The 12,921-nt window shown below is 38.2% G+C and overlaps 1 protein-coding gene across 3 annotated transcripts in view; it reads left to right on the plus strand.

Annotated features, from left to right (window-relative positions):
- Positions 1–12,921, plus strand: part of MGAM (maltase-glucoamylase) — an 87,417-nt gene that overhangs the window by 31,172 nt on the left and 43,324 nt on the right. For all 3 annotated transcript variants that reach the window (XM_046668864.1, XM_046668863.1, XM_046668861.1), the window contains 11 exons: positions 423–574; positions 1,160–1,331; positions 3,093–3,192; positions 5,635–5,747; positions 6,050–6,175; positions 7,220–7,351; positions 7,495–7,611; positions 8,479–8,592; positions 9,653–9,737; positions 11,097–11,214; positions 12,374–12,545. In XM_046668864.1, the coding sequence (XP_046524820.1) occupies positions 423–574; positions 1,160–1,331; positions 3,093–3,192; positions 5,635–5,747; positions 6,050–6,175; positions 7,220–7,351; positions 7,495–7,611; positions 8,479–8,592; positions 9,653–9,737; positions 11,097–11,214; positions 12,374–12,545 (1,401 nt within the window). The remainder of the gene's footprint in view (positions 1–422; positions 575–1,159; positions 1,332–3,092; positions 3,193–5,634; positions 5,748–6,049; positions 6,176–7,219; positions 7,352–7,494; positions 7,612–8,478; positions 8,593–9,652; positions 9,738–11,096; positions 11,215–12,373; positions 12,546–12,921) is intronic.

Genomic DNA, 12,921 nt, shown 5'->3' on the forward strand with positions numbered 1-12,921 from the left:
CTTAGCACCTATGTGTTGAAGGCATCTATAGCCTTCCTTCAATGAGATAACTTCCAAAACATGTATTATGAGTTGACTGGTGAGCTTTGGCCATCACTTATTCGCCCTTGATACCCTGTGAGATGTAGTAAGGAGGGAAAAGAAAAAGAATTATCACAGCTTTGAAAATTCTAGGGATAGCCCCTCTATGCAGACTTGCAGTGTGTATTTCTACCTAAAGATTAATTTATGCCTAAGAGTTAAGCATTTGAATTTGGTAATATAATGTGAGGTCTACCTCAGACATAATGCCATTTGGATCAGTGCCTGAGTTCCAGTACCATGAGCACAGATATTGGGAAGCACTTGTGTTGTTAAGGATGCTTCTGTTTTGGAAAAACAGAGAAATTCTCATTTTGGCTTTCTGTTCTCTCTCTGGACAGTTAACTGACCAAAACCAGGACAGGTACGAAGTGCCCCATGAACACGTGCAATCCTTCAATGGAAATGCTGCTTCTGCCTTGACCTATGAAGTTATGGTCTCAAAACAGCCATTTAGCATCAAAGTGACCAGAAGAAGCAACAATCGTGTTCTGTAAGTTTTGAAAATCTGTCCAAGGTTCAGACTAGGAAGGTTATGGGGAAGGGAGGTTGCACGCCTGAGGAAGAGTGCATTTCAACAGCATTCCTGAAGGTTGGGAGCCCACTGTTGGTGACCAGACTCTCCACCTACAAATGTATACTTTTTCTTCCTTTCTTCCTTTTTTTGTGTGTGCTTTATTACTAAGTATTTGTTATAGGCCAGGCACTGGATCATGTCCTTTTTCTGTTTTTTTCTCTGTTTGATCATTTTTTCCTCTTTATCTTTCCCTTTCTTTCCTCCATCAATTTGACCACCTATCCATCCATAACTATTTATGGGACATCTACTATAATATAAGAATAGTATTCTGGTCATGTTGGTATGGTGTCTAGGGGACAAATCTAAGAAATGTGTCACGTGATACCTGTCCTCAAAAAGTCCTGATCTCTTAGTGTCCAGGGAAAAATGTCAGAGGAGGACAAATTGGGCCAATTAAATAGGGGGTATTGAGTGAAATATAAAGAATACTTTGCTAAGCAGTTGTGTTCTCTCCATCCTACTTGCCCACTTGTCCCTGTGTTTCCCATCTGTATCTAGGTTTGACTCAAGCATTGGGCCCCTCTTGTTTGCTGATCAGTTCCTGCAGCTCTCCATCCGTCTGCCGAGCGCTAATGTGTATGGGCTGGGAGAACATGTGCACCAGCAGTACCGTCATGATATGAATTGGAAGACCTGGCCCATATTTAATAGGGACACAACCCCCAATGGGGTAAGCTTTCAGGGTGGGCCCTTCTCCGTTGAATACCGTAGCTTCATTCTTGAAGATCACTCCCAGCAGGACAGTATAATGGGTAAGAGTCAGATTCTAGGATGAGGCTGTCTGAGTCTGAATTCCGGCACTACTACTCACTAGGTATGTGCTTCTGGGCAAGTCACCTCTCTCTGTCTTCAGTTCCTCATCTGTAAAATGGGGGTAATGTACTTACCTCATCGGGTTGTGATGGGAATTAATCGAATTAATACACATAGAGTCTCTAGAAGAGCGTCTGGCATGTAGAAAGTGCTCAATAAATGTCAACTATTTTTCATTTTAATAAATGTCAACTATTTTTCATTTTATTTTAATTTTGAACTAACTAGTTGTGGAGAAAACATTATTAATATCGACTCTGCTCAATATGTTGGTTATTATCTTCATATTTTTGGTTGACCTTTATCAATCACCGACTTACCAGATTTGTCAGCAAAATAGAATAAAATATCAACTAAAATACTGTATTAATTATTCTTTACGTGAAGAATGTTTGAGACAGTTAAAGAATAGAAGAAATAGAATTTTGTTATTATTGTTCTGTTTTATTTTGTTTTGTTTTGATTGCTAAAACCCAAAGCAGAGTTATTTTCTAGGCTCAGCAATGCTACATATAGGTCTTGTTCAGCCACTTTCCTGATTAAGCAGAACTAGCGGCTGGATGAAAGGAGATCAAGGAAATAATTTATAAGTGACTATTTTTATACATTATCTTTACAAAAAAACCTCTGAAAAAATAAATATAATTTATTCCATTTAACAGATGAGAAATTGAGACTCAGAAAAGCCAAATAAATAGCCCAATGTAAAAAAAAGTTTGTAAGTAACAGAGATAAGATCTAATCCCTGGCCTGTCTAATGTAAAGCCCATGCTCCTTACTATACTATATGCTTATCAGGAAAACAGAAAAAGGGTTGAGTCTGAGCTGCTCCTCTGGGAATGGCTGGTGATGGTTGTTTATAAGGAACCTCAGATCCTTGCTACTTGAATGGGCACAACTGTGTGAGAAATGTGGGCTCTCAGCTCCCTCTTGCATTGACTGAATTAGAATCCACTTTTAATCAAAGTTCCTATGTAATTCATATGCATACCAAATTTTGAGAAGTGTTGTTCTAGAGCAGTGATTCTCAAACATGAAAATACGTTGGAATCACCTTGGAAAATTTAGCAAAATATCACTGTCTGCTTCCATCCCCAGGGATTCTGTTTTAATTGGGCTGGGATGCAGCCCAGGTTGAGAACTACTGTTCTAATGTCTTAGAAGGCCAACTCAATTTCTAAAGACTAGCTATCTCAAGTGGAGCTCTGTCTAGTTGCCCATTAGAAAGATGCCTGATTGATATTAGGTTTGATGGAGCTTTTGCAGATGGGGTTAAGTCAAGCCTCTTGGAGACAAAGTTAAGACAAGCCTCTTTGAGAGAAGAGCTTTTTTTGAACTACAGTTTCAAAATTCTTGTTCTCCCACCTCCTGACAGATATCATAAGCTCTCACGTTCCTACTAGATAAATGGTCATAACTGGCTCATTCAATAAGAGAACACTAATTCACTTGAGTAACATTGACCAAATACAGATCTTGTATTTTTAAAATTTATTTGTGCCATTCTGACCATGAGTTCCCTGCTAATTACTCACATCATTAACACTGATTTCCTAATTCATTTCTAGCCATGTTGGGTTTAGATTATTACATGGTAAATTTAATTATCTTTCTACAGGATGGAACTAACTTGTATGGTGCACAGACATTCTTCCTGTGTCTTGAAGATGCTAGTGGATTGTCATTTGGAGTGTTTCTGTTGAACAGCAATGCCATGGGTAAAGGACTAAAGGAATATTCATACAAAAAATCCATAAGAGCAATTTTAAATCTCTTTCTTATGGCACTATGATAAGAAGAACGGAGCCCTTTAAGAATGGCTGAGCCATAGCTTAGCACCTTGTGTGTTCTCTGATTGTTCCATCCCTATTTTGTTACCTGTTGATCCATGGTAGCCATGACTAGGGGTTTCTCTCCTAGCTTATGATTTTGCCAAATCTGGTTGCCTCTGTTGGAGTATTTTCTATTGTAGAGTTAGGACAGCTAACCCTTTCCTATATAATCTGCTCAGAGGCTATTTCTACCAATTTGTTCTTCTCCTTCCTTAGACTTTCATCCACTAGAGGGGTTGATATAATCTCTGGTAGGAAACAGCCAAATTCTCTGGGCCTAATGATGACAGTAGCTGGGCCTAACCAGGGAGCTACAACTGAGCATTGTCACATTCAGACACTCCAAAGGTAGCAAGTTAAAGTGAAGTGACAAGGGTCATGTAGAGTAAGATCAAATTGTTTAAGACCAAGCAGCATAATATATTAGGATTCCAATAAAGTAGCTAACTTCTCCATCTTTGAAGGTTTTAGACTAGGTCAATGATTCTCACCTTTTTCCTGCTTGTACCAATAACAACAGATCCCAGTAGCAATGAATCAATCACCACAGGGGAAGAGGAGATGTATCAGAATCTCCCAGGGTTGACAGTGTGCATAGGATGTTGATCCCCACTCTCTTTTCAACTGCAAATCACTGGATTTGATCAGTGCTACTCAAGAGTGGCCTACAGATGGTTCACAAACTGTTTCAGGTCTATGATAAGATAAGTGTAGAAATTGAGACACAGCATTGCTATAGCATCCAAGTGCATGCATCAATCTTTTTCTAGTAATTTATTTTCATTTTATTTTATGAAGGTATCAGTTTACAATGAATGGGAAAATAAAAGAGTAAAGAACTGATCCTTCATAGCAGATTGTTTGAGGATCACTCTTGGTGATCTAAGAAGATCCTAAGATACCTAATAGTCTAAATATAGACTGAGATAATACAAGGGTCATACAGTTTTAGGTAGTTGAAAGGAACAAGAAAACAAGTCAAGTCAGGCTTAAAAGGAAGGTCACAGGATCCTAGATACTCTGAGTGAGTTGTTCCTCTGACCAAAGTGTACGTTTCAGTAAATCTCCCTAAATGTAAATGAGGGCTATAGGGAGACTTCACTTCTGAGAATGGTGATTGGGGCTTAGATGGATTTTGAATTTATAATATAATCCTGACAATTTTTTAGTTTGGCTCTTGCTTGATATGAGATTCACTGAGGCTAGTACCTCAGTGTGTCTAGTTGGGTTATATTCCTGCCATAACCATGGAGTGTGGGGTGGGAACATGTTCTTTAGTTGTGAATATCAGAGAGGAAAAATTTTTGCTCTACCCTCTTAGTTGTTTTTCTTGGGGGTCTGTGAATTAAACTGATAAAAGACAGATTAGCAGGAGAAAAGACAGGGTTTATTCACATGTACAACATATATACACACACAAAGTGCTCAGTGAAGAGTAACTTAAAGGGGTGGTTAGAATTTGGGGCTTGTATACCATCTTAATAGATAAATGGGAGGGGAGAAAGCACTTATGATAAAACAAATGACTTCTTAGAGGAGGTGGAAGGGATAAAGCGCACTTATGGGAAAACAAAAGACTCTTTTTGGAAAGATAAATGAGCCCTTAGGAGAAGGAATGAGAGATACGACGGTCTCGTGACAATGTATATTTGGTTAGGTGCCAATTTATTATCTCAGAGAAGATTAGAGTTGCTCCAGGAGAGGTGATTTATGACAATTGAATTCTTTTTCTCTTCTTGGAAACATCTTTATTACATCTATTCTAACATTTCACTACATGCATTACAGAATGGGTATCACTTCCATTGACTGAAATCACACAGTTCTCAACACAGCTTGCAAGCAGCATTCTTAGAAATGTCTTTATTACGACTTCACTATGTGCATTATAGAATGGGGATCACTTCCATTCACTGAAGTAACAGACAATGAGTTCTTTTGGGAGGCTCTACTTTTGGTTAGATAAAGGATTTCAGAAGTTTGAATGTTTTCAGCTTAAAATAATTTTTATTCCACAGTGCCTTATTCTGGACCCCGTCACGAACCTGGTTGCTTTTTCATGAGAGATTCAGTCCTGACAAAGGGTTTAAGATGCTCAAGTCACCAGTTATAGAAATCCATCACACACACAAGCACAACATGCTTTGGCTCTCATGCACTGTGAGGGTAAACTTTGATCATCAGAGTTGGTTCCTCTGTATACAACCTGAGGCATTGGGACCACTTTATTAATGTTCAGATGGTTGGTGATCCTCTGGCCTAAAACTTTGTGATCATCACTCTAGAATAAATTCTAATTTTTATTTTGCTCATTTTTAATCTTTCTAGAGGTTTCTCTCCAGCCTGCCCCGGCGATCACTTACCGCACCATCGGGGGTATTCTTGACTTCTATGTGTTCTTGGGAAACACGCCAGAGCAAGTCGTTCAAGAGTATCTGGAGGTAAACTTATCGTATCATGATTATGACTGAGAAAATCCTAAATAGCACAAAGAAAAGTAAATTTAATAGGCAAATGTGACTCATAAAAATCTGCTATTATAAGTAATTATAAATCTGCTATTACAAATTGACTCTACCGTCAATGATTTATGAAAGCGCTGGGAAAATACGCTAACATTCTAACATTAACGAAATAGTGTGTTGGAAAATGGAGTATGTTTTGTGCCCCCAAGTCAATGCTTAGAAAATGTTTTATTAAAAATAGAGTATTTGCTCGCTTTCATTTCACATATTTCCTTCAGCTCATTGGACGACCAGCCCTACCTTCATACTGGGCACTTGGATTTCATCTCAGTCGTTATGATTATGGGAGCCTGGACAACATGAAAGAAGTCGTGGAGAGAAATCGTGCAGCACAACTTCCTTACGTAAGTAAGGCTTTAGAAAATCCTCCAAAAATTCCTTTGGGGAACTAGAACAACTGTTTATACCTTCTCTCCCTGACTTCAAAAAAATATGCAATAAAAAGTTTTATATATTCAGAATGTTAGACTTTTTTAGTGGGTCAGCCATTACTTCAAAGAACTAGTTCTCCTTTGTAGGAAATAGTACTTTGAGACCACAACTGTGAGGTTAGGAGGAAATCTGTTCCTGTTTCTATTTTTCTTATCACATATTTTGTTTGTTAAATTTTCTAATGCTTACCTGTATTGACTACATTTTGCATAATGTATTTTTATTTGGGTTCTCAAGGCATTTCTTTCCCTTGTTTAAGTGAGCAAAAGGATACAGTACATGCATGTAACACAATATTTCTGTTTTGAATGGCTAAATTTGAATGTGTTGATTATGTTGGAGGCTGTAATGGGAAATGAAGGTTTAGAAGAGATGCAAAGAGAAAAGCCCCAAAATCTCTGGACTAATCCTCTTCTCTCCCACCCCATTCCCTTTGAGGCAGACAGGTAAGTTCTAGAGCAAGAGTCAGTTTCCCTCTGGGCTGCACTATTTTTATGCAGGTCAAACTAGGAAAGAGTAATTGCCAAAGAAGGCTTGAAGCAGAAAAGAAGTAAGAGAAGAGAATATGGGGTTGGAAAATGAGGGAGAAGTGGGGAGACAATCCCTTCCCCTCTTTATCTTGTGGGTAGAGTAAAATTTAGGTAACGCATGTTTTTGATAGCCCTTGTGATTTGTTGTAATTGTTGTGTTTGGTTAGTTTGATGCTCTAGTCAACAGGTAAGATGCTGCAGTTAACCTGATTGCAGCATCTTAGACCTTAGGGAACCAATGGATTCTTTGGTTTTGAAATTACCCTTTGAAAAGAAGCTCTGAGATGCCAGGGGCCGATTAAGAACTCTGTGTAGAGTCCAGCAGAGTCAGTGTTCATTGTGAATAATAGCAATGATAATTTGACTGACTCATTTTAATAGGGAAATTTCTAGATGCTAAATTGTGGACTTTGTGCATCCTTTCAGGACGTTCAGCATGCTGATATTGATTATATGGATGAGAGGAAGGATTTCACTTATAATCCAGTAGATTTTAAAGACTTCCCAGAGTTTGCTAAGGAGTTACACAATAATGGACAGAAACTCATCATCATTGTGGTATGTCCACCCTCTTTTCCCCCAAATCAGATACTTGATCCTCCTTATCACTACACATACCTTGTGCTCCTTTGTCCACCAATTCCCAATCTCCTTTAAATGTCTTTAGCTTAAAGTTAGGTCCTTCATTGTATTTTCTTTAGGATCCAGCCATCTCCAACAACTCTTCCCCAACTCAACCCTATGGCCCCTATGACAGGGGTTCAGATATGAAGATATGGGTGAATGCTTCAAATGGAGTGACTCCACTCATTGGGGAGGTAAATTAATGGGGAAGTTGGGGGCTGGTGAAGGGGCTGTGGCAGTGTGTGTGTAATTGTTTTGTTTTGCATTTTCAGATGTCTTATATATGCTGGAGATAAACTATCCCTTTTCCTTTCATCCCCAAATACCTACCAGCCATCTGAGCTCTTACATTCCCTTCACAGCCAAATCCTTTTAAACAATAGCCTAACATACTGAATATCCACTTCCTCACCTCTTATTTGCTCTTCAGCTGACTGCAGTCTACTTTCTTCCCCCATCGCTTCACTGATATTGCTCTGCCAAATGGCACCAGTCACCTCCTAACTGGCAAATCTAACAGAACTGTTTCATTCCTCTGTTTCTCTATAGTACTTGACAAGTTTGATCACTTCTTTCTCAAATCTTTATTTTTCCTCATTTTCCGTGAAGATGTTATCTGCTAGCTCACTTCTAATACCTCTGATTGACCTGAGTGCATAGTGTCAGAGAGGAAGTGGATAAGAAAGGAGCAGAGATAAGTAACTGATGCTCGGAACCCTCAATGTGTAATGGATCAGTTGAAATTTATATAGTACTCTCCCTCATTTACTATCCCCAAAATTGAGAGTAGAGAAATTGAGAAAGAACAGTGAAGCAGAGTTGAAGATTAACAAGGATTTAAACATTTTTTTAAAAATAAGTTTCTCCTCAAGTGACTATTTGACTCCTCCTGACATTTCTTCTGAGTATTTGGAGTGCTTCACATTCTTAACTGAAAAGGACGTGTGCCTGGTCCCCTCTGTTACTATGAAAATATCAGGAATTTCTTTTCTAAGTACTCTTTTTAAATCTATATTCATTTAATTTACTCTAATCAATGCTTTTTCTTTTTCCTCCTGCAGGTCTGGCCTGGAAAAACTGTGTTTCCTGATTATACCAACCCTCAGTGTGCTGTTTGGTGGGCAAGGGAATTTGAGCTTTTCCACAACCAAGTGGACTTTGATGGAATCTGGATTGTGAGTTCTTAATACTTTGAATAGTAAATGACTAAATGTTCAGATTGCGTATGTCTATATCTTTGGGTAATGAAGCACAGGGAGAAGAGGAGGAGAGGAAAGCAAGTATGGCAATAATTCTAAGTATTACATCTTACTATTGAAATAATCTTACCAAAGCATGTAGCTTAGAATCAAAATCAGATTGTCAGAGCTGGAAGTAAACTTAGAAATTTAGTTTTTCCAAGTCCAGCTCTTCTTTTACAAATGAATGAACTGAAGTAAAAATAGAATTATACACTCCTTACTGTGTCGCAAAGTACTCGAACTGTTCAATTGTCAGGTCAGGGCTCTTTCATTGGGACATGTTTGACAAACTGATCAGAGCCAAAGTACCCAGGCGGATGACAAAACTGTGGCTGCAGTCAAAGCAAATGTCTCACATACTATCAAATGAAAAAAACACAAAGCAGCTGATGTTCAGAAAAATTTAGGGAGCTTTAGAGTTGAACATTTTTCTATTTATAAGAGAACTGTATAAAATTCAAACAACACAGAGCTAAAAAGATGAAAACAAAAATCCTCTAAAATGATATCAACCAAAGACATCCACCATCAATATTTTTGTATGCATCTTTCCAGACCCCTTGCTTGCACAGCTGTTGGCACACTTTCTCACTCTCTCTGCATATGTGTGTGTTTATATATGTATATATATTTATGTGTGCGTATTCATAGCTATATTTGGATATATAGAGAATACATAGGTTGATATATATCTATATAGAGAGAGTCATATAAGTTGAAATACTTTTTCACCTAATATGTTTGGAAATTTTTCCTTTTCAGTGAGTATAGACAAAAATCATTATGAAGGGATTTTAAAAAACATTTCCATGAGACTTTCAATGGGTAGAGAAGACAAGAACATCTATTTCTCTCCGTGTACATAAGAACCTATTTAAAAAGGAAACGTCTGGAATAATTTCTCTGACTCCTCAAAAAAAAAAAAAGATGCCATCAGTCCAACATAAGTGAACATGTTACTTTGTCTTAATAGTTTCTGCTTTTTGTCTTGTAGGATATGAATGAAGTCTCCAATTTCATTGATGGTTCCGTTTCAGGATGTTCCACAAGCGATCTAAATTATCCCCCATTCACTCCCAGTAAGCCTTGGTGGTTAGTCTGGTTAAAGTGGCAATGTGTATTTGACATTTTAAATGCATAAGGATAGGTATGAACAACCTGGCAAAGGAGTTTATACATAAATGTGCATAGGTAAGGGAAAATGTGGGTAATACATAAAGAAAACTAGGAAAGAAAATCAAAACACTCCATGCTTTCCTAAATGAGGCATAAATTCAAAAGGGGCAATCTAGTCCTTCTACCTACAGTCTGAGCTTTTTCTAAGGGAGGGTCCAGAGAAGATAAGGTGCAGAAGCCAGAGGCTAGTGCTAGTTTATCTTGCTCTTAAATGTGTACCCCACGCCAGGTCGGGGCTTACCAAAGAGAGACCAGGTTTGGCCTTCACATGAGGGTCAAGTCTGGTGATGACAGGAGTGTGAAGAACAGACGTGAACCATAGGATGAAAGGAAGCCAGAGCCCAGGGCTTGGGAGGTCAAAGTCAGAGTCAGTGAATATGGTGCTAGTGAGAGTTGATTGGGTTGAACAACACTCTTTATCAGGGTGTGGCCCTAGATTCACAGTGTTGTTGTAGTTGGAAGAAAGCTAGAGGCTCATAAATTGTATCTTGATTAAGAAAGAAAGGAAGCTGCTAGAATTATAGCATCTTACAAAGACTTCCATTCTGGTGGAAAAATAGGTAATTGGGGCAGATGGGTCAGAATTAAACGTTGAGGGACTTGGATGGGAGGCTAAACTGTTTATACTTCATTCTTTTGATGATAGAAGCTATTTATGTTTTGGTAAGAGGGAAATATGATGGTAAAATGGTTTTGGAAGTATTAGTCTGGCATTAATGTGCAGTATGAATTAGAATATATATAAGAAGTAGAAAAACCATTCAAAACTCTTGCAATAGTTAAGATCCACGGGTAATTTGGATCCGAAGCAGAGTGGTGCAATGGGAACAGAGAAGAATAGATGAATGAAAGAGGCATTGGGAAATCATCCTTTGTAATATATGGCCAAGGGAGAGAAGGGGTGAGAAATTAATTTATACTTCCATCCAATATTTTTATTCTTGGGCCAAGTAATTTAGCTCAGTTTGAAGAATTCAGATTGGGCCTCAAGTCTACCTGTATCCTCTTGCTTCCAAAGGCCTGCCTCTAATCACATGAGTGCCCAGGTGGGAGGATATGTATAGGTCAACACAATTTATTTATATGTCAGGGAAACTACTCCAAATGTATAGCCCTCTGATCGTGAGGAATCTGTATGATCATTTACAGAATGGCCACAATAAATGCCTACCCAGGGAGCCACAATTTCAAGTTCTGTGATAGTCAAAGAGCAGGCAGTGTGCATCTTGAGCTCTCGTTGACTGACCCTTCTTTTGTCCCAGGAGTCCTTGATGGGTACCTGTTCTCCAAGACTCTCTGCATGGATGCAGTGCAGTACTGGGGCAAGCAATATGATGTCCACAATGTGTACGGCTACTCGATGGCGATTGCCACAGCAGAGTAAGACCACTATTGCTATGGACTTAGTACCTGATCAAATTATTGATCTTGATAGCAGGCCAGGTGACTCATGTGTATTACTTTTTAAAACTCAGCAAGATAAGTGTGTTTATCATTATTGATTGAATGAAGAAGCTACCTAGCACATAGGGAAGAAGGAATCTAGTAAATATTTATGAAATGTGTAACATGAAAGAATTAATTGAAGGTAGGAAGAAAGAAAGAGGAGTAACTGACCAAGGTCAAACAGCTAATAAATTGTAAAAGCAAAATTAAAGCGCATTTCTTCATGAACCCGAAACCATGTATTTTCTTCTCTGCCGCACTGCATAGACTGGAGTATGGAGGGTTAAGTAACCTGTAGACGTGCATGTGCTTTGGGGTTTTAAATACTGGCTCAGAATCCTTCTACTGTGCTCTGTCTACCCTTGAGTGTGGATTCAAATTCTGTAGTGAGGAAAAGGTATTGAGAGTTTATTCTGCTTAACTGTGACTCTGACAGCAAGAAGCCACAGCAAAACCACTTCCATTCATTAGCAACGTCATGCGTATAACTTTAGCTTTTTTGAAAGTTGTTGAAAAAATTATAGAGTAAAAGTTTTTAAGTATATGTATAGACTTCTAATTTTAAAAATATAACGATATATATTTATATTTAATTATAAAAGTACACACATACATAGATAATTTTAAAAGGTCTTTTCTTATTACAAAATTATCACCGAAGTATTTCTACTTAAAAAGAATTTAAGTTCCAAAAGGCCATTCATCAGTGCATTTTTGAATATGTCCGAAATCACACAATATGAGAGACCAATGTTTACATATATATGTAAAGTTACATATCTTCCATAAAATTGTATACCTCTAGTCTGTTCCATAAAATTGTATACCTCTCGTTACTAGCCTCTTCAAGGCTGTTTTTGAAATTCTTGGAAGTTACGGAGTTAATGATGTATGTAAAACACCTTAATACAAAACAAACCACAAACATGCTTAATGTGTAGACTGCTCCCGAAAGCAACTCTAATCTTACTGGGAGAGAACCGGAACAGAAGAATGGGGTATTAACTTTTTAGATCTTTGGTATTGTTGGTGTATCCCCTGGGCTGAGACACTAAGGTCACACGTTGACTCCCTAAGTCTCTCTCCTTTTTAGAGCGGTCAATACTGTGTTCCCTAGTAAGAGAAGCTTTATTCTAACCCGTTCTACCTTTGCGGGATCTGGCAAGTTTGCAGCCCATTGGTTAGGAGACAACACAGCCACCTGGAATGACCTTCGATGGTCCATCCCTGGCATCCTTGAGTTCAACCTTTTTGGTATCCCTATGGTGAGTCCACATTCCAAGCTCTCTTATGAACCTCAATCCCCAGAAAGCCTCATTCTAGAAAGTTTTCAAACCATAAAGCTCTTCTCTTCTACCCTCTATAGCCCAGGGATTTAATGTCTTGAGAACATGTATTTCATCTACATCAGTATGGCTTTAATACCATGAATTCTTTCCTGTACTTACTTCTAAAGATAGAAGTGCAACCTTGAAATGACATCATTGCAATATTTCTTTCTATTAAAGTCTAACATACATACAAAAAAGTGTACGTATCCTTAAGTATACAGTTGAAGAATTTTACAAACTGAACACATCTGTGTATCCAGCACCAAGATGAGGAAATGTAACATTGCCAGAACCCTAGAGGTGGCCTTGG

This window comes from Equus quagga, chromosome 8 (assembly GCF_021613505.1).
Source record: "Equus quagga isolate Etosha38 chromosome 8, UCLA_HA_Equagga_1.0, whole genome shotgun sequence".
Classification (NCBI taxonomy): domain Eukaryota; kingdom Metazoa; phylum Chordata; class Mammalia; order Perissodactyla; family Equidae; genus Equus; species Equus quagga.